This window comes from Lipotes vexillifer, unplaced genomic scaffold, assembly GCF_000442215.2.
Source record: "Lipotes vexillifer unplaced genomic scaffold, Lipotes_vexillifer_v1.1 scaffold4, whole genome shotgun sequence".
In the NCBI taxonomy this organism is placed as follows: Eukaryota; Metazoa; Chordata; class Mammalia; order Artiodactyla; family Lipotidae; genus Lipotes; species Lipotes vexillifer.
This window is the reverse complement of record NW_006785876.1, coordinates 4,755,470-4,780,768: the sequence shown is the minus strand read 5'-3', so window position 1 is coordinate 4,780,768 and position 25,299 is coordinate 4,755,470. Positions and strand designations below refer to the sequence as shown.

At 42.8% G+C, this 25,299-nt stretch overlaps 1 protein-coding gene and 1 pseudogene across 1 annotated transcript; one reads left to right on the top strand and one right to left on the bottom strand.

The window, feature by feature from the left end:
• The window catches only part of LOC103077542 (RWD domain-containing protein 1-like), a 7,712-nt pseudogene extending 7,520 nt beyond the window's left edge, over window positions 1-192 (bottom strand).
• ZNF318 (zinc finger protein 318) lies at window positions 191-25,299 on the top strand. Its single transcript, XM_007458259.1, has 10 exons — window positions 191-622; window positions 3,070-3,221; window positions 8,018-8,657; window positions 9,666-11,111; window positions 13,116-13,215; window positions 15,056-15,360; window positions 19,900-20,103; window positions 20,562-20,661; window positions 21,578-21,696; window positions 21,982-25,299. The coding sequence occupies exons 1-10, from the start codon at window positions 191-193 to the stop codon at window positions 25,297-25,299; spliced, it is 6,816 nt and encodes a 2,271-aa protein (XP_007458321.1).

Here is a 25,299-nt window from a genome sequence, read left to right as displayed (position 1 = left end):
GGAGGCGCGCTTGGCCGGGCCCCAGGGGCGGCGCGGGGCGGCGCGGGCGGAGGGGAGGGGGCTGCTCTGGGTGCGGGGGCGGTGCGCGGCGGCCGTGGCGGCCCGGGCTGCAGCTGCGGCGGCGCGCTGGGGGCCCGCGTCCAGGGCGCCCCCGGTCGGAGCTGCCGCCGTGGCCGCGGCTGCCGGAGCCATGTACCGCAGCGGCGCCCGCTCCTCCGTCTCTTCGCACCGGCCTAAAGAGAGCGGCGGGGGCGGCCCGCGCACCGGCCGCAGCTCCGGCTCCTCTTCAGGCCCGTCTCGCCGCCCCTCGCCGCCGTCCTCCGGCTCCTCCTCGTCGCGGACGCCGGCTCGCCGACCCCGCTCGCCTTCAGGGCCCCGCGGCCGCCGGGCCTCGCCGTCCCCTCCGCGGGGTCGCCGCGGCTCCCCGTCTCCGCCCCGCGGCCGCCGGGCCTCGCCGTCCCCGCCGCGGGGGCGTCGCCGCTCCCCGTCTCCGCCGCCGCCGCGGGGCCGACGACTCTTCCCGCCAGGCTCGGCCGGTTTCCGAGGGAGCAGCCGGGGGGAGTCTCGCGCCGACTTCGCCCGGGACGGCCGCGGAGACCATCAAGGCGACAGCGGCAGCCGGGTAATCCCACCCCCTCGACCCGGACTCCCTTCCTACTGCAGTTCTCTCGCCCGGGGTTCCCGCTTCCAGAAACGCCCTCAGCCCGGACGACCCGAGGCCTCCAGGCCGGGGTCCCCACATCGAAGGCCATCCATCCCCCCCAGCCTCCTCAGCGACGCCCAAACCAGGAGGTTCCCGGTCAGCCCCTGGAGCTTCATTTGCACAATAACGGACTCGGGACGCGCCCGGGCGCCGGGTCGGGAGGCAGTGCTGCATTTCCTGGCAATAGGTTGATTCTCTCACTCTGGGTGAGGTGTGGAAAAGTTTGCCGGGGCAAGGGGAATCTCCTCCAAGCCGTGTGCTTGATACTTTTTCAATAGTTGGTGTCCTCAGAGTTGCGTGGTTTTGTATCCCCCTAGACCTGAGCTGCGCCCTGGATCTTGGAATGGCTGAAATGTCTTTGTGGCGAGTTAAGGTGGCTTACACAGTTCCAGGGTAGACAACCGAGAGTGTAAACTGTTAACTCTCTAAGTTAGAGCTGTGTCTCCGAAATCGAAGTGTGGGTACCCACAGTTATTGTAATAGCTGCTGCCACTTACCTAGTTATGTGGCAGGAATGATGCTTAGCCCTTCACTTTACACGTTCTCTTTGAACATTAACGACCGTTTGAGGTGAGGGTTCCTCATCTAACAACTGAGGAACTCAGAGAGGTTTAAGTAACTTGATCAAGGCCACGCAGCTAAGAAGTGGTGGAGTGTGATTCAGTGCATCTCTGCCTGGTTCCCAACACCCTGATTTTAACTGTTATGTTTCCCTGCTAAAGGGACAGAGCATGAGGTTAAGAAGTTTAGTTTAGACGTAATATTGACTTCTCACCATAACCACCTTGCTAGTAGAACCTCCTGGCAGAGTCTGGTGTTTTGGAATTTGTTTTTATTATCAGTTCACCAGTCTTTAAAGAAAAACCAAAAAAAACCCACCCTGTGACAAAGTTACTGTCTTACTGAGTGGCTTTCTAACAGTATCTGGGTACTCTGGTCGTAGATGAGTTGACTTGTCACTGTGTTAAGATTTTCATAGCTGAGCATGTATAGTCTGAATGTTAGTCACTACAGAGAAAGTAAGGAAGACAGAAAACTCCTAGTTTGTATAACCTCCCCTTTCTTCTCCAACACAAAACCTATTTGCTCCAGTCTTTTCTGTCTCAGTAAATGACATCACCCATTGCTCAGCCAGAAACAGTAATCATCTCCCTTCTCCCAATCTGTAAGAATAACTTCATCTATCTAACCTGTCATCTCTACCTCCAAAATACATCCTCCAAACTGTCCTGCTGCCATCACTCTAGTCTAAACCCTATTACCTCTTGCCCAGGTTATTACATTAGGCCCCTTTACACTCTTGTTACCATCCAGTTTCTTCTGTACCCAGCAATCAAAATAATTTTTAAAGACCTTAATTTTATACATTTGAGAAGTATTTATTGAACATTTACCATGCTGTTCTGGGCACTGGGGATACAATACTGAACAAACCTGTCAAAAACCCCTGCCCTCATAGAACTTATACTGTAACAGCAGGAGTCGGATAATAAATAATATAGAGAAGTAAAAAGTCTTGGCATGTTAAATATGATTAAGTGCTAAGAGAAAAAGAAAACAGAAGGGAGTTATAATTTTTGATAGAGTAGCCAGAGAAGGCCTTCTGGGAAGGTGACTTTTTAATAAAGACCTGAAGAAGAAGAGGGTTATGAACAATGTGAGCATCTGGAGGAAGTAATGTAGTTAGATCATATCACTCGCCTGCTTGAAACCCTTCTGTGGCTTGTTATACTAGGAATAAAATCCAAGTTCCCTAACTGTGACTCCTGTCTTCTCCTATCACTTTGCTGCAGTCACACTGGCCACCTTTCTGTTGCCCAAAACATGCTAAGCTCATTACAGAGCATGTTCTTTTTGCCTGAAACATCTTCCATCTGTTCTTTGCAAGGCTGACATCTCATCATTCAGGCTTCAAATTAAGTAGTATCACCTCAGAAAGCCTCCTCTAACCAGCTTATCTGAAATAGCTCCTTTTCCCCAATCTCTTTCATGTTATTGTGTTTTAATGACTTTATAGTGCTATCAGAAGTGCTTTTTTTTTTTTTTTAAACCTGTTTTTGGCTTGCCTCCTTTACTGGAAATGTATAGGTTCTGGCAGCAGGCTTAATTCACTCCTCTAGCCCCATGCCTGGTACCAGGAAATTAAAGAATAAGAGGTCACTGATTAGGAGGGTTGGAAGCATGGACTTTCATCTAAGAAAAATGATAATTTTTTTTAAAGTCCTTTATTTTTGGAGTAGAATCTTACCGTAGCCATTTCACACCTTGTAGGACCACAACTTTGTGACTAGGGAGGAGAACAGTTTTGAATGTAGAGATATCTTGACCTTATTGACTATTTATTGTGTTATTTTTTACTTTTGTAGAGACGCTCTCCTGGTCTGCGTTCTGAGTCTTCTTTGGAACAGAGCTTAAGGATCACTGTTGGCAATGACCACTTCTGTGTTGGCATACCAGAACGGCGGCGGCTTAGTGATCGACTGGGGTCACCAGCAGATAATCTGGAGGATGTGGACAGGTAGGCTTCATCGGAGACAGGGCACACCATAGTAGTGCTTGAAGTTAGAAATGTTGCTGTTTTCTGAATGATGTATTTGAAAGGGTGGCGATAGCACTGAAGTTATACCCTGCGTCCAGTACAAAGTATAACATTTGAAAAGGCTTTCTCAGTGGGGTAGACTCTGAAGGAATTATGTAGGACTTCCCTGGTGGTGCAGTGGTTAAGAATCCACCTACCAATGCAGGGGACACGGGTTCGAGCCCTGGTCCGGGAAGATTCCACATGCTGTGGAGCAACTAAGCCCGTGCGCCACAATGACTGAGCCTGTGCTCTAGAGCCCGCGAGCCACAACTACTGAGCCCACGTGCTGCAACTGCTGAAGTCTGTGCGCCTAGAGCGCTGCTCTGCAACAAGAGAAGCCACTGCAATGAGAAGCCTGCACACTGCAACAAAGAGTAGCCCCCGCTCGACGCAACCGGAGAAAACCCACGCGCAACAATGAAGACTCAACACAGCCAAAAATAAATAAATTAATTAATTAAAAAGAAAAGGTTTAGCTAAATTCATGTCATATATATATATGAAACATATACACATTAATAGAAAGTGAGAGATCTTTTAAAATGTGTGTTTTCTTTTTTATATTTTCTTGGCCACGTCGTGTGGTATGTGGGATCTTAGTTTCCCCAACCAAGGATCAAACCCGTGCCCCTTGCATTGGAAATGCAGAGTCTTAACCACTGGACCTCCAGGGAAGTCCCTAAAATGTTTAATTTTAGTTATTACTTTACAACCACTGAGGGCTGAGGAAGGGCATTTAATACTCCGTAGTATTAAATATAGATTTCAGGTACTAGGAACTTAGGTATATCTGGGAAGTAAATAATCACATTAGGTTTTTTTCACCTCATAAAGGAGTAAGGATGGAAGTACAGGGAAAGCACTCTTTATGAGAGCTGAGAACCATGTCTATTAATGGTCTCTGCCCAGTACACTAGGAGTTTTCACAAATGTTTAGCCGTAGCAATAAATCAATGTAATGTTCTTTCAAACTGAGATTGTCCATGCAGTAGTGCACAGAGTATAGGCAGGCAGGTTGGGGACAGCTGGGCAGGAAATCTGAGGACCACTGCTGCCCTTTGGTGATATTTACTTCAAAGCTTCAGTGGCTAGTCAATGTAGTGAAGCAAAGCGGGACAGTCATATAACAGTGAAACTTCTGAGTTTCAAGGTGTGTAACTGTTAATTGAGGCAACAGCTCTTGCATTTCTGGCTGCTTCTATTTTGGGAGATGATTGAGTAGGTGGTGCATGGTGTGATTCTCTTCCTTCCTTGCTGAGGTTTTGAGGTAACTTTAGCATTTCCTCTTGTTAGTTCTGGGGTATCACCTCACTTTTCCGTAAACTTTGTTATGCATGTGTGCTTCAGATAGCCAATTGTCTGTTTAAGTTATAAAAATTAAAAATTTCCTCTTAGGATGTTTGAGGTTGTAATCTTCTTTCAAGAATATTGTTTCAGAGAGACAAATTTATTTTAGAGAAAGTGAGATTAAGATTCTAAAAGGAGGTCCTAGGCCATTCTTTAGACTTTTTGCCCCCAGCACTCTTGCTCAATATACTTTGTGTGGATAATAACTGTCAGCTAAAACCAGGCCATAGGAATGTTGGCATTCTCAAGATGTCTTCTTGACTGTGAGTCCACTGTTCAGTTAATGAAATGAGCCATTTCCATCCTTTGTATGTAGGGGTGTGTTTATTTTTTTCCTGAGACCCTCTATTCTTTCTCTTCCCATATTGAATTTGTTAAATTTTAATACCTGGTTTAGGTTATAGCCAAATCAAGGGTTGTCAGTCTCCTCACCATGGCAGCTCTGCGTGTACAATTGTAACTTATTCTGAAAAGGGAACGTGAACATGTTGTATGAAGACTCTTAGCTTCTAAAAACTTGTGGATGTGAGGTTGATTTCCCTTGTTTATCAAAGTACTACACACATTATACGTTCCATTCATGGAATTCTCATCTCCTAACTCCTCCTTGCCCTGACGTAGGTTGAGGGAGTAGAATTTTTTCCCTCTGATTTGCCTTAGGGATCAGACAGAAGCAAACAGCTTTCTTCAGGCATTTTGGGGATTCAGCAGAGGAAAATAATGGAAAGTTTGGGTTCTGGAGGACCTTTTTTTTTTTTTTCCTTATATATATTTTAAGCAGCTTTCCAAGCCTATTACTAATCCACTTTTTATCTCTATAGATTTACCTATTCTGGCCATTTCATAGAAATAGAATCATACAACGTGTGGTCCTTTGGTGACTGGCTTCTTTCACTTAACATATGTTTTCAAGATTCATTCATGTTTTTTCATATAACAGTGCGTCATTCCTTTTTTATTGCTGATAATAATTTCATTGTATGTGTTTTGTTTATTCATCAGTGATGGATGGATTACATTTTAGTTGTTTCTACTTTTTAGCTATTATGAATAATGCTTCTATGAACATTGGTGTACAAACTTATGTGTATGTATATTATACGTTTTTTTAATTTGTTTAATGGAATTTGTAAACCAGAAAAAGTAGAATAGTACATTGAGCCTCCATGTACCCATCGCTACATTGAACAATCAATTTTTTAAGTAGATTTTATTTTAGAAAAGAGTTGGACTTAACCAAAGCTTTCAGAGAGAGTTTGTCAGTGGACTATTCTGAGCTGCAGGGGATCGGGGCCCTTTTTAGGACTTACTTTTATTGCAGCCAGTTCTCTCTCTTATCCTTTGGGAGAACTGGGGAAGGAGGACGTGAGCTTCTAATCAACCTGATTTCTGCCTGTATTTACATGATAGCTCATTCTTTTAACTGTTTCTATTCCTTCTTTCATTGTTTTTTGCCTCCTTTTGCTGGAGATTGCAAGTTTAGAGTGAGTCTTTCTGAGAGCCATTTCATTATTTCTAGCTTCTTGATATTTAATGTTGGATTAGATCTTGGGCTAGTATGTTGCTTCGTGGAGACATGTAATAGTTCTGGTGAGGAGCAGAATGTGGGAGCATGGATGAACTTTCCATTACCCATGGAGCCTGTGATTTTCCTCTACACTAATGTGATCAGAGACTATGTATGGTAGATGGTGTTTTGGCAGTGGAGTGACTCAACTCATGGATGTTCCTCCCTGGAAATAGATGTCTTCGTGGCTGACAAACCTACAGAGTAAAATGTTTTACTCTAGTTACGTTTGATTTCGGAGATCATCCTTGGTCATTCTCATTCTTTCCTATTATTTCATAGTACATTGGGACCTCAGAATTCCCCAAATTCTTAGGGAGGAGGTGAATAACAGGAACCTCAATTCCCATATGTGTCATGCCTATAGAGGAGGTGATAAAGTTTATCCTTTATAGTCTTTCATAAAGTTATTTATAGCTGTTATCCAGGTCTAAAACAACAAAGACTGGGCTGATGAATGAGAAAAAGTCACTCTTTGATGTTCTACTTAGTCCCAGAAATAGGAAAACAACTATTAAAAAAAAAAAAAAAAGTCATTTCTCAAAACTCACAAAAAAACAGAAGTAGCTACTAGCATGTAGAAGACAGCAATAATTACCATCCTCTGAACAGTAATTCACTCTGAAGTGTGAGTGACATGTAAGTTTTTCAAAGTGGTATGCTTAAAGTGCTAGGGGATCTTTATTTCTATCTGTGATTTAAGTCAGAAGCTTTTAGGGGGCAATAGAAACTCTGACCATAGTGCCCAAAAAGATTAGGATATTGTGTGTGATATAGAGATCTGCGCTAAAAGGACAGATGCCCAATCCTGTATTTTTACCTTCATGCCATGAAAGTCTAAGACCTTTTTATTTCTATAAAATAAAAGTATATAGTGAGATAAACCATCACATACTCTTTCTGGGCCAAAGATAGCAGAGTGCTTGTGGATATCCAGGCAAGGCAGGAAAGAGGGTAACAAACAGGCTGTGAGGGAGTTTTATGGTTTTTAATATATGAGCCAGCAAAACAAAGCATTGGAGAACCTTCTAAAACTTATGAGAAAATCATGCCAATTGGATAGATCAATGGTTAAAAAAAATTTTTCCCCCACAGTGAAACTCTTTTTTCCCAAAGGAAATATTATATAGAATTTTATTATATAAACAGATAAAGTTGGGACCAGTATGATTTCAGTGAGGTGGAAGGCCCAGAGCCACACAGGCTCTTAACCTCCTTCCTTTAGGCAGCTCCTGAGCACTCTTCAGAATCTCTGTGGAACACAGCTTGAAAATCATTGATCTGAACTGGTGTTTCTCAAATTTTAAAGTGCATACAGATCACCTGGAGGGCTTGTTAAAATGCAGATTCTGATTCAGTAGGTCTGAGTGGAACCTGAGAACCTGCATTTCTAAAAACTTCCTGGGTAATACTGATGTTGCTGATTCAGACCACAGTTTTAGTAGCAAAGAGCTAGAGTTTAGCTAGTGTGAAGTTGGGTAACCCTTGTCTCTTTGTAGTCTGGTAGTGGTGTTTTTGCATCTCCCAGATCCTAGCATGATACTATGCATCCCCAAAGTCTAATCAGAGAGATTAGCCTAAGAATTCTGTCTAGATACATTAGTAGTATCTTTGGTTAGAGACTCCAGCTGCTTGTGCCCTGGGGAAAGGGAGAAGAAGTATTCCATGTATATACATAGATTTGGTCTTGGACTTCATGATCATTGTCTTTTGTTCTAAGCATTCTACAGCCCCCTTGCCAGATGTCAGTCTCTTAGCCTTGTCTGGTCTTGCTCTTTCCAAGTCCATTATATTCAGTGATGCTTGTCTTTTTTCTCAGGGATGACCTGACTGATGATTCTGTCTTCACTCGAAGTTCCCAGTGCTCTCGAGGTCTTGAACGATATATTTCCCGGGAGGAGGCACCTCTCAGTCCCTTCTTGGGACAACTTGACGAGGACTACCGAGCAAGAGAAACTTTCCTGCATCGGTCTGATTATAGTCCCCACGTCAGTTGTCATGATGAGCTGTTGCGGGGAACAGAACGGAATAGAGACAAACTCAAAGGCTCCTACTCTATACGACCTGAGGAAAGGAGCCGGGAGGCCAAACGGCCCCGTTACGATGACACAGAGAAGATACACAGCATGGGAGGTGATCACACAAGTTTTACATCGGGGGCCCGCAACTATCGACAGCGTAGACGGAGCCCAAGTCCTAGGTTTTTAGACCCTGAGTTTCGAGAGCTGGACCTTGCCAGGCGAAAACGAGAGGAAGAGGAGGAACGAAGTAGGAGCTTGAGTCAGGAACTGGTGGGAGTTGATGGTGATGGCACTGGCTGTCCCATCCCTGGATTGTCAGGTGTCCTAACAGCATCGGAGCCAGGATATTCTTTACATCGGCCAGAGGAAGTATCTGTGATGCCCAAGAAGTCAATTCTGAAAAAGCGGATTGAGGTGGACATGGAGCCTTCCATGCAGGTCTATGCTGCATTTCTTCTAGGGTCTCTTGCTAGTCCCTCTAATATTTTAAAGCCTAGTTACTTTCCTGGGGGCTGTGTCCCTAAGGTATCTTTGGAATATGTGTTGGACCAACATTGTTATGCCTATGAGCCGTACCTTCCAGGACTTTCCAAAAGAAACTGTAGGCTTCATAATGCAACAATAGAGGGCTTCTACTGTCATGTATTAGGCTTTCTAAACAGACACTTTGGAGAGTATCTATTAAAGATTTTTTTTTCCGCCTCTAAATTGGATAGTCCTTTAGGATCTTTGAATATGGGTTTCTTGGAAATGAAGCTTGAAGAGCAAAGGGAGGAGCTGATCTGAATTTTCCTCATCTCTCTTTAAAGAGAAGAAAAAATGTATGAGTGGTAGGACAGTAGACCAGAAATCAGATGATTCTGATTCTGGACCCGTCTCTACCACCAGCTTGCTGTGTGATTTTTAAATAAGTCACCTAACCATTCTGGACCTTGATATTTTTTTCTCACTTAGGAAAAAATGGTCAGGCATGAGCACTTGTTTTTATCTGTCCTTTTAGGAGCTAAATGTTTCTGAAGAAGTGCCTGAGGGCACTTAGGGAAGTAAGGGAAGGCGATCAGTTAGGGTTAACAGAGTTTCCTGACCCTACTTCAACCAGAGTAGCTCTGCTTTTATGTTTTTTTCTTTCAGGGATCCATAAAAAAGAAAGCAAGTAAGCTAGGGCATCTCTAAAGTCCTTTTGAATTCAAATTCCTTGATAAAGACTACAACAAATGGGCAAAAATGAAGACTCAATCTGCCTTCTTTTCTGTTTCCCCCTGCTACAGCAGAACCATCTGGAGAAACGAGAACCCAAATCTTGAACCTGGCTAAGGACCTCCCTTTCATCCACATTTATCTTTTCCCTATTAATTCAAGAAGAGCAAAGTATTTATGTATTTATCTCAATTACTAGTTTTCTGAGATTCTACATAGAGGCTAATTCAGTTATGTTTGTCTTTGCAGCTTGAGAGTTTTTCCAGCAGTACCAGCTCCAGCCAGGATCACTCCCTTTACTCTGGACACTCATCTCTTCCACTAAGTGGTGCTATTGCTGCTTTTGCCTCCGAGGTTGAAAACAGCAAGGGAACTGTGGTAGAGACTACCCTGAAGGAATCTCAGGGCAACCTCTACCAATGGGGCCCCCTCTCTGGGATACCCAAAGACAGCAGTCCCCTCAGAGAGCAGTTTGGAAGTTTTCTGTGCCACAAGGAAAAATTGGATATGAAGGCTGAGGGACCAGAGCGACACACAGACTTCTTGCTTCCTCATGAGAGAGCTAGCCAGGATGGCAGTGGTTTCTCCTGCATTCTGAGCATGTTAGCAGATTCTACCAGTACACAGGAAAAGAGGCGGCGTAGCTTCCCTGACATTGAGGATGAGGAGAAATTTCTCTATGGGGATGAAGAAGAGGATTTAAAGGCAGAATCTCCACCAAAGCCCCTTGGGGGCTCTGAAAGTGAAGTTATGAGGCAGAAGGGAAGCTCCCTACCCTCTTCAGCTCCAGCGGTAAAGCTAGAATCAATAGAAGAGACCAGTCCAGAATATGCAAAGATTCATGACTTGCTCAAGACCATAGGGCTGGATATTGGAGTAGCAGAGATTAGTAAACTGGCTGCACGCACCCAGGAACGACTTCATGGCAAGAAGCCGTCACGTTCCTCTGCTGACCACCGTTCCTCTGTTGACCGGCACTTTTCAGCAGACCGCTGTTCCTCAGTTGACCGCCGTTTCTCAGCTGATCGGCGCTCTGCAGATCCTCACAGACTGGAGAGTGGAGAGGCACACCATAGCAATACCCAATCCCCAGAGGTATCCCATCCACACCCAGTCTCCCCTGTGGATCCTTACCTGCTCACAAAAAACAGCCCCCCGTTCCTAAAGTCTGACCATCCAATGGGTCATATTGCAGGACCTGAGGTGGTTGGCAGTGGGTTTCAGTCATCTGTTGCAGTCAGGTGCATGTTGCCATCAGCCCCATCTGCCCCAATTAGACTTCCACACCCTGCTTCTTTATCTCAGTTTCATATGCCAAGGGCCTCTCAGTTTGCTGCAGCTCGGATACCTCCAAACTACCAGGGACCTGCCATTCCCCCTGCTTCCTTTGATGCCTATAGGCACTACATGGCATATGCAGCCTCAAGGTGGCCCATGTACCCTGCCTCCCAACCTTCAAACCACCCTCTACCTGAACCACACAGGATAATGCCAGTTACCAAACAAGCTACCCGTAGCCGTCCCAATCTCCGTGTGATCCCCACTGTGACTCCTGATGAGCCCAAGCAGGAGGAGTCAGTGCTGGGCTCAATTCCTCCTGCCCAAGTGCCTGTCCATGTGTCCATCCCATCACTCATAAGATATAATCCAGAGAAGATCTCTGATGAGAAGAACCGTGCTTCCCAGAAACAGAAGGTGAATATTAGCTTTGGGCATCCTGTGCCTGAATCTTCTATTTTAACATAAATTTTTATCTTTTAGAGGGAGCTGAAAATTTGCAGGGCCCAAGGCAGTCTTTAGAGACTGCTGTCTTACCATAATTGTTTCTTTTATGTTTTCTCATTTGGACTAAAGTCTGGCCATAGGTCCCACTGTGATTGCTAGACTTTTTTAAGTTTATTTCTCTATCTGAATTATCAGCCTTAGGACCCTATGGGTAGGAGCTGGGAACCTTGAAGTCTTTAATATGACCTTATCAGCGAGAGAGGAACCAAAATTGGGCTGGGTGAAAGAGAAATCAGGAAATCTATGTTTCATCCCAGTGAGTTTTGGATCTTTTTCCTATAGTGATTATGGGGTTTAAAAACTAATAACTAGTTGTTGCTTGGTAATTAAACCAAGAAATAAGCTTTGCTTATTCTGGTTTAACTTAGAGTCCAGGGAGGCTTCCCTGGTGACGCAGTGATTAAGAGTCCACTTGCCGATGCAGGGGACACGGGTTCGTGCCCCGGTCCGGGAAGATCCCACATGTCGCGGAGCGGCTGGGCCCGTGAGCCGTGGCCGCCGGGCCTGTGCGTCTGGTGCCTGTGCTCCGCAATGGGTGAGGCCACAACAGTGAGAGGCCCGCATACAGCAAAAAAAAAAACAAAAAAACTTAACTTACAGTCCAGGAATAATAATATTTTTTATACTTTTTTTTTTAAGTAGTTTTTATAGTGTCAAAAGTAGTTTTTATACTTTTTTTAAAAAAAGTAGTTTTTATACTGTTCATCGGGTTCCCAGGCTATAGAAAGGGAGCAGTGGCTAGGGTAAAGATATAATAATTCTAGATGCTTTAGAGCAGTAGGTAAAAATTATGTAGGGATGAGGAATACAGAATAGAAGAATTTTGAATAGAAAATATGTACTGTTAATTTTACAGGTCCTTAATAACTAAAAACTCATTTTGTTAAACAAGGTGACCTAAGGATGATAAAATTGTAATATGTGTAAATTTGGTTTGCTAATAAAATTAGAAGAATTTCGAATAGAAAAATTAATATGTACTGTTAATTTTACAGGTCATTAATAACTAAAAACTCATTTTGTTAAGGTGACCTAAGGATGATAAAATTGTAATATGTGTAAATTTGGTTTGCTAATAAAATTATTAAGACCTGAGGAGAAAAGTAGAAAAGGCAAAATTGTAGGCCTAATCTCATTTTTTTTCCAGTTGAACAGAAATTTAGCTAATCCTTGAGAAGACAAAAAACACCTCTTAATTTTCCATGGTACTTGGGTGCCATGAACCTCAGTCTTTTGGTTTTTTTTTTTTTAAGTCTTTTGGTAAATAGGAAGGTACGTTCCATACAACAAAACCTAAGACTGCAGAGACACTGGAGACTAGTGCTTTCCCTTTACGTTTAAAAACCTAGTACTTAAGTCAGGGCTGACAATACACAGATTTTTCACATGAGCTCCTTATATAGACAAGCCATATTTGTTTTTCCATTAGGTGATAGTAATACAGTTGAAAGATCAGGGGCTTTAGGGCATGCGTATCTGGATTTTAAATTATCTTACTATATGATCTTTTGGTGTGTTACTTAGTCTTTTGCAACCTCAATTTTCTTACCGTGAAACAGATAATATCATGACTAAATAAGATGATATATGTAATGCAGCTAACAGTGCTTCATCCGTAACACATATTAGTTCACTTCTTGATGGCTCCTTCTGGACTCAGAACTACTATCTGATAGTGTAGTGCTTCCTGTATGAAAAAAGTACTTTCCGGTCAGTACAGTTCTGGAAAGGATAATTCTATTCTGGCACTTGGATTGGAATGAAATATCACCTTCACTATAAAGTCAGAGCCTCTGTGTGCAGGCATTCGGATTCTTGCATTCAGATATTATCTAGTGTGAAGGTTTATGGAAAAGAACAATAGAAAAGGGATGTTGGAGGCTAAAGGATCTCTTAGCATTTTGTACTTTGCAGGTTATTGAAGAGAGGGAAAAGCTGAAGAGTGACCGGGAAGCTCGCCAGAAGAAGATGTACTATCTCAGGACCGAGTTGGAGCGGCTTCATAAACAACAAGGTATCAGACACTTCTTTGCATGACTGCCTTTTGTAACTTTAGTAGGAGACCCAAATGGAGAGCTTTGGGGATTCTCAGACAGGTTCATTGACACTGAAGCTTCCCTTTCACACAATTTTTGATATAATTAGACTTATAGAAAAGTTGCATTAATAGTGTAAAGAATTCTCAGGTTCCATGATTATTAGCATTTTACTATATTTGGCCTATCCATTTTTCTCTCTCAATTGTGTTTCTGCATATGTGTATATAATTTTTCCTGAACTGTTTAAGAGTAAGTTGTAGATATGTATTCCTTTACTCCTAAACACTTAAGTGTGTGTCTTCTAACAACAAAGAATTCCCTTGCATGACCATAGTATGCTTATCAAAATTAGAAAATTAACAGTAATATACCAGTCTACTGATCTTACTCATATTTCATCAGTTGTCCCAATGATGTCCTGAAGCAAAAGAAAATGAAAGATTACACATTGCATTCAGTTGTCATGTTCTTTTAGTCTCCTTTAATCTGTAGTAGTTCCCGAATCTCCAGAAGAGGTCACATATTTTGTAGAATGTCCTTTAATTTTGGTTTGTCTGATGTGTCCTTATGATTAAATTCAGGTTATGCATTTTTGGCAGGAACATCACAGAAGTGATGCTAAGTTCATATCAGGTGTTGATTTGTCCCATACTGGTGTTGTCAACTTTGATCATTTGGTTAAGGTGGCGTCTGCCAAGTTTCTCCACTGTAAGGTTACTGTTTTACCCTTTTCAGTTAATAAGTATCTTATAGGGAAGATACTTTGAGACTATGTAAATATTCAGTTACTCCTCAAATTTTGGCCCAGTAGTTTTAGCATTCATTGATGATCCTTGCCCAAATCAGTTATTATGATGGTTGTTAAATAGTAATTTTCTAATTTCATCATTCCATCTTTGTTAATTAGTTGGCTTTCTACTATGAGGAGGAGCTTTCCACCCACACCTCCTCCCCCATTTATCTGTCCATTTATAACAGTATGAACTCATGGATTCTTAATAGGTAATAATATTTTACTATTATTATTTATCTTCATGCTCAAATTGCCCCAGATTTGGTCAGTAAGACCCCCTTTAAGTTGACTCCTGTGTCCATCATTTTTTGAGTACTTCCTTTTTGGCACAAAAAGATGCTCCATGATGCCTCTATTGATTCCACCTCTTCATCTATGCTTTTAGGAATTTACATACACACTAAGAACATAGCAAGGCTTCTATATTACAGCTTGGTGATAGCATGGAAGAGTAGAGAGTGGGAGAATATATAATTTCTTCTGTTTGGGTGCGGGCTGTTTAGGGATGAGAAACTTAGTTATTAATCCTGTGAGGATTAATTCATGAGGACCTGCAATTTGGAATAGGAGATAACATTAGGTGAGCTTGAGGCAAAACCTAAAACTCAGTGGAGGTATTGGTGAAGGGTCCTTAAATCAGATAAAGTCAAATATGTGACTGAATGTTTTTTGCCCTCTGAGTAATTCTTTAGTTCTCTGAAGAGGACAGCCACAGGATTCGTAGTCACACGTGCACACAAACTTGTATATACCCTTTTAGGGATTCATGCAGTGCCTCCCTGAAACCTATCCATAGATCCTTAGTTAATAACCCTTACATAAGAAATAATGTAATCAATCACTTTACCTCCATAGGAGCTTCAACTAAACCAGACCATGTGGAAGGCAAGTCTCACCTGCTTTTAGAATGTTTTATGGAGAAAGATTTTGTGACCGTAAAGTCTTGAGAATTAGTACTTATGACTGAAATATGACTTGTTAACTTTCCTTGTGCTTCTTTCTGTTGACATTTGACTACTCAGGGGAAATGCTGCGTAAGAAACGAAGGGAGAAGGATGGTCACAAAGACCCACTCCTGGTAGAGGTGAGTCGGCTTCAGGATAACATTATGAAGGACATTGCAGAACTTCGACAAGAGGCAGAAGAGGCAGAAAAAAAGCAGTCTGAACTGGACAAAGTGGCTCAGATCTTGGGAATTAACATTTTGGATAAATCTCAGAAGTCTTCAAATGACAGTAGGGAGCCTACAGAGAAGACCGGGAAAGCAGAAAAATCCAGGAGTCCAGAAAAAGTGTCATCATCCTCAAACTCCTTTTCCAACAGCAAGGTAACAACTCAACTTTTCCATTTTTATTGTATCTTTTATTTCCATGGACTCCTAAAGAAGCCTTATAACTAACCATTTTCTTAGCATCCTTTTCCAATCTGTTCTTACTCTTGCTAGAGTTATCTTTGTAAAGCATAGTTCAGATCATGGTATTCTCCTTTAGAATTTTCGCAGTTCCCCATTGCCCACAAAGTAGAATCCTGGGCCCTCCATGTTCTAGTTCTAGCATTTACTCCTTAACTCACTCCAGTTTGGCTTCTAGTTTTCTCATAACTTGTAATGCCATTTTGCAGGTTCATGTTTAGCAACAAGGTCACCACTATGTTGTACAGCCTCAAATTCAGTTCTCAAATCAGTATTTGATACAGGGAACCACTGTCCCCTAAAAAAATGTTTTCTTCCCTTGGCTCCTATCACATTTCTTTTCCTCCTATATGCTGGTTGCTCCTGTTTAATCTCCTGATCTTTAAATATTTTAGTTCTTCAGGGCTCAATTATAGCCTGATTCTCTAGGATTCTGCTTTCTCCCTAGGTCATTTCATTCAGTCCTATGCTGAAATCCCCCCCCCCCCCCCGCAAACTGCTCCGCACACCAAGTCAATTACAGATTCTGCCAATTTCCCCTCCAAAGTAAATCTCAATTCCATTCATCTCATCATCTCTATTGCCATCCAAGTTCAAGCCACCTTCAGTTCTTGCTTGTGCTGCTACACTCTTAATTCTTTCTCCATATTCAGCTGGTGATTGAGATACTTCCTTGCCTACCTCTTCAGCCTCATTTCACACCTCTTTTTTCTTTCGCTCTCTGTAATTTCGTTACTGGCATTTTCATTCCTTAAATGTTTCATCATTAATGTCTTTGTGTCTTCTCCTCCTTCTGGTTACCATGTGAAACCCACTCTTCTTATCCTGTCTTCTAACTAACTCACATTCATCTTCAGATCGCAGATTAAATTATTTCCCTGACTCCCTTCCTTCATTTTCCAGGTTGTTAAATTTGCCTGATATACACTATCATAATACCTGACATTTTCCTTCTTAGCATTTATGGCAGTTGTAATTATATAATTACATGTGTCCCCCAACTAGATTTTAAGGTTCAAGGGATCAGGGACCATATCTGTCTCATTCTCCTATATAGTCCCCAGTACATAGCTCAGTGTGTGGCACGTAGCAAATGGGTAGTGCTCAAGAAATATGACACTACACTTTATACTCCTGCCACCTTAGAATGCTTGCACTTTTCCAGATGTGCATTATGCTATTGTGCCTCTCTAATTTTGCATTAATAATCCTCTTAGCCTGTCTCCCAACCCTACTCATCCACTAAGGTCCAACTTGAATACTACCACCTCCGTGAGGAATTCCTGAATTCCATACAGATTGAGTCAGCCCTTTTTTAGCACTCCCGTAGTATGTTACTTTGTTTCTTTATAAGATTTATTTCATTCTATCTTGTTGAAAACATGATTAAGATCATGCCTGGGGGCTTCCCTGGTGGCGCAGTGGTTGAGCGTCCGCCTGCAGATGCAGGGGACACAGGTTCGTGCCCCGGTCCGGGAAGATCCCACATGCCGCGGAGCGGCTGGGCCCGTGAGCCATGGCCGCTGAGCCTGCACGTTCGGAGCCTGTGCTCCGCAACAGAAGAGGCCACAACAGTGAAAGGCCCGTGTAGCGCAAAAAAAAAAAAAAAAAGAAAAAAGAAAAAAAAAGATCATGCCTGTGTCTTCCACTAAATGAGAGCTTCTTGAGAATAACAGAATATAACTTATTTATTTTTGTGTGTCCCATGGCATCTGGTATATCTAGTACATAGTAGTTGGTCAGTTAATGTTGGGGGTTAGAGAAGAAGATATTCTGTATTCTCTGTCAACCAAGCTCTAATTTTTTCATGTCTTCCTGGGAGAGTTCTCTTTCTCAACCACGTAAGACTGTATTCTTATATCAGGATCACTGAGTTCAGGGCCTTTGATGGGAGAAGAGCTTGAAAGTTCCGACCCTTTGTAGCTGACTTACACATTGTTTGGGGTTCCATTTATGCACCAGCCCCATGATAATCTATCATCTTGACTTGAGTGAGCCTTCATGCTCTCTGAAGCTAACAAGGATATGTTGCAATTGGATTTTCATTTCAGCAGTAAGGAATATTCTCTCTACAAGCTCTGTTTCCTACCTGTCCTTGGTATTTTTTCTTTCTTTGCCTCTTTTTATTTTATTATTTATTTATTTATTATTATTATTTTTTTTTTTTGCGGTACACGGGCCTCTCACTGCTGTGGCCTCTCCCGCTGCAGAGCACAGGCTCCGGACGCGCAGGCTCAGCAGCCATGGCTCATGGGCCCAGCCACTACGTGGCATGTGGAATCTTCCCAGACCGGGGTACGAACCCGTGTCTCCTCCATCAGCAGGTGGACTCCCAACCACTGGGCCACCAGGGAAGCCCTGCCTCTTTTTAAAATGCATAATAGTTGGTTTGAGATTTTTCTTTCTCTTGAATAGGTCATTTCATAAAAATAAACATATACACACAATTCCACAGTTCCGTTCACCTAGACACAATTGTTACTAATACCTTGGTGTATATTATTTCAAATTCCCTTCTTCCGTTCGTTCATTTAACAAATATTTCTTGATCTCCAAAAAGTGCCAGACACTGTTCTAGATATGGGAAGTATAGCAGGGAACTATAGAGACAAGGTCCTTATTGTAATGAAATGGGAGAAGATAGTCAATAAGTAAACAAGTGCAGGTTAGGTAATGACAAGTGCCTAAAAAAAAGAAAACAGGGTAAGAGATATAGAGTAGTTAGGGAAAGTCTTTTGGATAAGGTGACATTTGACATTCTGTGCCTATTTACATATGTGTATTGATTATTCAGATGTATTTTGTTACTTACTTTCCTAGTCTATCATGAACATCTTTCCATGTCAATAAATAGACTTTTATAATATCATTTTTAGCGACCTTATTTTTGTTGTTGTATGATACCAAAATTTATTTAACCAACCAAATCATCTGTAGTTTGACATAATTTCCTAAGGATAAATGTCAAGGAGTAGAATTGCTGGGTCAAGGGTATAAAGAATTTTGAGGTATGTAATATGTATTCCTAGGTTATCTTCTGGAAAGATGGTGCCCGTTACTACTCATCAGCAGTGTATGCATGTGCCCATCCCTTACCTGCTGGGTGCGATCTCTTTAGTGACTCTTGAATAGGACTCTAATAGGGGAAGATTATCTTTGAAGTCTTAATTGTTTCCCTTTCTCCATATTGTCTTCCTCTCCCCACCAGCCAGTATTCAGGGTGCCCAGTTCCCTGATCTTGTCTACTGTGGAACCTCATTCATACTTACCTTCTCTGTGTTCCAAAATTTACCTTTTGTCTGTGCCTCACTCCCCAGTGTTATCCAAAATTCTCATTTCCTGAATTATCTTATTCCCAGCTTGCTGACAAATGATTTCATATTAAAGTATTTTTTAAATTAATTAATTAATTTGTTTATTTTTATTTTTTTATTTTTTGGCTGCATTGGGTCTTTATTGCTATGCGCGGGCCTTCTGTAGTTGAGGTGTGCGGGCTTCTCATTGCGGTGGCTTCTCTTGTTGCGGAGCACGGGCCCTAAACATGTGGGTTTCAGTAGTTGCGGCACACAAGGCCCAGTAGTTGTGGCTCACAGGCTCTAGAGCGCAGGCTCAGCAGCTGTGGCGCACAGGCCTAGCTGCTCCGCGGCGTGTGGGATCCTCCCAGACCAGGGCTCGAACCCGTGTCCCCTGTACTGGCAGGCAGACTCTTAACCACTGTGCCACCAGGGAAGCCTTAAAGTATTTATTATTGATAACTTAATGTTGGGGAGTTGATATGTTTTAAAAGAGGATTCATGTTAACTCAGAGGTGTTAAATTCTAATGGTGATACTTTAGGCAGTTAGAAATATTTTACCCAGATCCTTTTAAGTCATCCCACATAGATGACTATCCCCTTTGTCTATGCCAGCCTTGCTCTCTAGTTATCCATATCAGGATGTGTCTGTGATAAGAGAGTTCACTATCATCTATTTTTTGCACTTGCTTAATCTGTCAATTACCTTTTCCATTTTGGTTTTTCTTCCCTCCCTAGTTGTCATTACAGTTGATAAATTTAATGTATTTAGTTGCATAGGTAGCACATTTAACATCTACCAAAGGGTATACGGTAAAAGACTCCTATCCATTCCTGTTCTGTATTACCCCTTCCCAGAGGCAACAAGTGTTTCCATGATCTTGAGTATTCTTCTAGATATTTTAGGATATATAAGTAAATATATTGCCATTATGATTTATTCTCCATGATGACATGGCACTGTGAAATCTAATTAGTTCTGTTTGAGCCTTGCAGGAAGATTTATCATGGGGTTTTTCCTAGTTTGTGCAGCTTTAGGCACTGGAAATATGGTCATATGGTCCTATTTCTGTTATTGTGGTAGGCTGTTTGCTTTTTCTGAGAGAAGATAGATCTAGACTACTTTGAATTCCTTCTTAGTGCAGGTTTTTCCCCCTCTAGGAATCAAAGGTAAACAATGAGAATTCCCATACTAAGAGCCCCAAGCCTGCCGAGAGCCCCCAGCCAGCTGCTAAGCAGTCTGATCAGCCCATTGCTACGTATGAGTATTACGATGCTGGCAATCATTGGTGCAAAGACTGCAACACCATCTGTGGGACCATGTTTGACTTCTTCACTCATATGCACAATAAGAAGCACACACAGGTAGGTATCCTACCCTCTGTTATTTCCATTCTTGCCCTCCTTCCCCTCAAACTCCTATACCCCCATCTGCATTACAAAGCTGGAAAATGAAACATTCTCATATGGGCAGGAGCCCCAATCTGAAGAGTCAAGAGATACCAACAAAGGAGACACCATCCCCAGGGCTCAGTCCAGGGGACCTGCCTGTAACTAAACACCATGACAAGTGTAAGTGAGGCTTCTGCCTCTTTTGATTCCTTGAGTACCTGATTATTTGTTTCATTTTATCCATTGCTAGTACTTGCTCTAACATATGTTTACCTTTTCCACAGGTGATTTCCGTTTAAACAGTTGGCAGAGTGGGTGGGGGTGGGTAGCTGGGGGCTTCTTGTCCCCCTGGTGTGGGGGAGAAAAAGAGAGAGAAGTGGGTCATTGAGTTTTTAGTGCTGTGTGTGAGCACCTCTGCCTCTTGCAAATAGACACTGGATCCCTACAACAGACCTTGGGCTTCAAAGACCCAGAGTGAAGCCAAGCAAGATGCTGTAAAGCGCACTGACAAGATAACTGTTCCTGCAAAAGGTGTGTTTCCTCCCTGCCTTTTCTGTGGTTTCCTTACATTCAGTCAGGGAAGAGGTATCCCTGAACTAAGGTACAAGGAAGCAGCATAGAGTGAGACATAACCATTACTTCTAACAAAGCTGTAAGATTGCCTTCTATGTGCAAAACTAGTTCCTAAAGAAATAAAGAGAGCTGTAAGACAAGAATGATCTCTACCCATATGGCTAAAAATCTAACAGATGTTAAACATACACATACCACTGAAAAATATAACTTTCTTTGTGCTTGCTTTGGCAGCATATAGACTAAAGTACGGCTTTCTTCGTCACTGGCTTATGCACCAAAATCTTATTTATTTGAGATCTAGGTAAAAAAGAACAGTCAGAGGTGCAATATGACTGCCTTTTCAACTAAGAACTATAAAATATTTTTGAATAGTTGTTATTAGGGGCTAAGTTGAGAAATAGAAAGTTTCTTTGTCTTTAAACTTCTTAATTTCTTACCTCTATAAGTAGTCAGTGCTGCTACATCCTTTACATCTGTAGAAGATAAATTCTTAAGTAATTAATACCAACATGAGAGATCCTCATACGAATAGTACTGGGCTATTTGGGAGTATAATTTTTAAATCTCCTAAGATGCTTAGTGCTAGTTGGAGTTTGAGGAGAATCAGCAACAGAATTGAGTCTGGCACAGAAAACTCCTGAATTAACCAGTTAGTGTTCCCAAAACGTAGAAGGGGTAGAGGTCCTGAGTTCAAGCTTTAAGTTGGGAAGACATACCACTGGGATTCATCTAAATGCTCCTGACTTGAAAGTGAGTAAGGTCCTCTGTACCATTAACCATTTTACTACAAAAGGGAAGTGGGATTTCCTTTGGTTGCTGTCATCTTGGGTAGAAATGACTTATTTTCTTGACTTTCTTCCACTTCTTCCAGGCTCTGAGTTTCTGATTCCCATCACTGGATATTACTGCCAGCTCTGTGAGGAATTTTTGGGGGATCCAATTTCTGGAGAGCAACATGTGAAGGGTTATCAACACAATGAGAAATATAAGGTTGGTCTTTGTAGTAGCCTATGGAGTTTCCTACTTTCTGCAGTAATCCTTTTGATGTTGTCAAACAAACTCAGAGCCAGAAAAAGTCATTAATATTTCAAATTCCATATAATCACTGGGACGTTCTCAATCCTAGTAAGCAATGCTGACCTGAGAGAACCATTTATCCTTGAGGAAGGTGACTCTGAGGATTTCCACTAAATGAATTCTAACAGTGGTAGGGCCAACTTTTCTCTCTTATAGTATTTTGACCAGTTATTGAGCCTTTATCTTTTCTCTTCCTAGAAATATGTGGTTGAAAACCCATTGTATGAGGAGCGGCGGAATCTGGACCGCCAAGCTGGCTTGGCTGTGGTCCTAGAGACAGAACGGCGACGGCAGAGTGAGCTAAAGCGCAAACTCAGTGAGAAACCAAAGGAAGAGAAGAAAGAAAAAAAGGCAAAGATCCTGAGGGAAGTAAAGGAGGATGACAGGGTGTCTGAGGAATTAGAGGACCAAGTTTCTGAAGGTGGGAACTCCCCTGAAAAGGCTGAAAATAAAAGGAAGGCTAGCATCAAACTCCAATTAAAAGAAGAAGTAAAGAAAGAACCACCAACATCTTCCTCTTTTGGGAAATTCAGCTGGAAGAAGCCAGAAAAAGAGGAGGAAAAAAGTTCGGCCCCAAGTATTCCCAAAGAAGAGACTGTGGAAAATAGTAAGGACAAAGAGGATGGCAGAGCTGAAGCTGGGAAGGCAAAGCCCATCAAAATCAAACTCTCTGGGAAAACTGTTGTTGCACATACTAGCCCTTGGATGCCTGTAGTGACAACTTCAACCCAGACTAAGATCCGACCCAACCTGCCTATCCCATCCACAGTCCTCCGCAAGTCAAGTTCAGCCACAGTAAGCAAGCCAGCTCCTCTTAACACCTTTCTATCCATCAAGTCCTCTGGAACCACTGCTAAGCCTCTGCCAGTGGTTAAAGAGTCTTCAGCTGATCTCCTCTTGCCTCCCGACATCATCTCTAAAGCATTTGGAGGGGAAGAGGTGATTCTAAAAGGGTCTCCAGAGGAAAAAATGGTGCTGGCTGAAAAGAATGAGCCATCACATGTACCTGAACAAATGCTACCACCTCCACCACCGCCACCTCCACCACCACCTCCACCACCCCCAGTTATACCTCATCCAGCTGCCCCATCTCCTGCTCAAGCAAATGCTATTTTGGCTCCAGTAAAATCAAACCCAGCTATATCTCACACTGTCAGCCCTGGCTTCCTGGGTCCTAACATTTTGAACCCAGTATTACCGGTAGCCATCATGGCCTCAGCACAGCCAGCTGCCATTCCTTCTGATGAGACGGCTCCTGGGGTGAGTGAGAGTGACCGGGACCAGACCCTATTCTCTGTGTTAGTGCGTCCTCCACCTCCCCTCTCAAGTGTGTTCAGTGAACAAGCCAAAAAATTGGAAAAGCGAAATTCATGCTTAGCCACAGCCAATGCTAAGGATCTGTATGACATATTCTACAGTAGTGGTGGAAAAGGGGCCCCTGAGACTAAGCTGAGTGGTGGTCCATTGGCTAATGGGGAAAATAGAGCTGAAAGTTCAGACACCTCTTCCACTTCTACTTTGAACAGCAGTGCATCCCAAGAGGAGTTGCCTCCAGATAGAAATTTGGTCTCTGCTCCTTTAGTCAGCAGCCCTGAAAAGCCCATTTCAAAACCTCTGGTGTCCCTAGGGAAATGGTCGGTTGTAGAAAATGTAGACTCAAAAAGCAGAGGCAGCAGCTATGGCTTCTTACAGCCTCTGACAAGGTTGTGCCAAAACAGGCCTTATGAAACTGTTACCCCAAAGACAGAGACTTTGGCCATGTGGACTTCTAGTTCCTTCCAGAGTGATGCTAATAGGGATGTATCTCCAGAGGGGAAAATTGAACTTGACCTGGGAGACCCTGGGCCACCAGGTGTCAAGCCAGCCCCTGAGCTGTCACGTGTACACTGTCATACCATGGAATCTCAGAAGCTGTTAGAAACCCACCTTGTGGAATCTAGTAACCAGGATGAGGAAAGCCAAGAGCTCCACCAATCTAAGGATTGTGGAAAAAGTGAAGTAGAGACAAGCGCTGAACTAAAAGAAGGGGGAGCGAAGCTCTCTGAGAGGACAGTGGGAGAGGGAACAGATACCAGTGTTGGGCCCAATAGTGTAGAGGATTCTAATTGGAACCGTGGGAACAGATACATGTGGGAAGGAGAAGTAGAACAGCCCAAAATGCAAATGACTGACAAAAAGGCTAAACAGTGCAAGAAATTGATAACAGGAAGTAAAACTCAAGGTAAAGTAGTGACTGAATTGAACGCACAGGCGCTCTCTTCCACAAAGGCAAAAATAGACTCATTTCCGTCAGAAGCTAGGTCTTTACTCCAGAACCCACAAGATACACCTGTGAAAATTTCTGCCCCAGAATTGCTCCATCAGTCCCCAGCCAGATCAGATATGTGTTTGAAAGATAGTGAACAGGAGCAAGGAGTTTCAACTGCTAGTGAGGAGTGGCTAGAAAATTCAGCTCCAGGATCAGCTTCTAGAGCTTCTAGGTACAGAAGCCTTAAACTGAAGAGAGAACGATCAAAAGAGTTTCAGGGCAAAATGATCTATGAACTGACTGTTTGGGATGAGAACAAGAAGCCAGAGACCTGGGAGAGCCCAGAGAAACCCAAAGCAGAAGCCCTGGATCTTCGAGATGTCCATCCAGAACTAACACTGACAATAGAAAGCAAGGCCTTAGAAAACTTTGAAGTTACAAACTTAAAAGTAGAAGAGCTTGCTGCCCTGGGGAACCTGGGGGATATAGGTGTTGATTTCTGCAATACTCGGGTAGACCCAGCCCATAGATCTGCAACTGCCCTGTCTCAGAAAGTACGTGAAGAAAATTCTATGTCACCTATAGGAAGTAATCCCTCCACTCTCACTGACTTTGAACCAATACCATCCTTTTCTGAGTTTCCATTAGATTCTCCCAAAACCCTGGTGCTTAACTTCGGAGCAGAGGGTGAACAAAACTCATCTAATCCCGGAACTGGGAGGATCACTCCTAACATTTTGAAAACTGGACTTTCTATAGGAAATGTTGGCCTTGGCTTGGGGAGCCTAGAGGGAACACACCAGGCCCTTGACCTGTTAGCAGGAGGAATGATGCCTGAGGAAATAGAAGAAACTTCTCAGTTAGAGAAACAAGATTCACTCAGATTGGAATCAGAAACAATTAATCCTTTAGGCCTTGGGCCATCTCCTTGCCTTCCGGACCTTGTTGACTTTGTCACACGGACATCTGGAGTTCAAAAAGAGAAGCTATGTTCTCCTCTCTCTGAGCCAAGTGACCCTCCTGAGTGTAGTTCCCTGGAGATGGGACCACTACAGTTAGAAATACCGAATGCATCCGTCACAGAGGTAGCAATTCCTCAAGTAGATGAGTACAATGACAGCCCTTTGAATATGGTAAAATCTATGGCTTCAGGGTCCCATACAAGGGAGCAGGTAGTTGGAGGCAATACAGTTCCTCAGGAAATAGCTGCACAAGAAGCTGCAGTTGATGACATCCAGGACCACAGAGAATCCAGTGTTCACAACTGA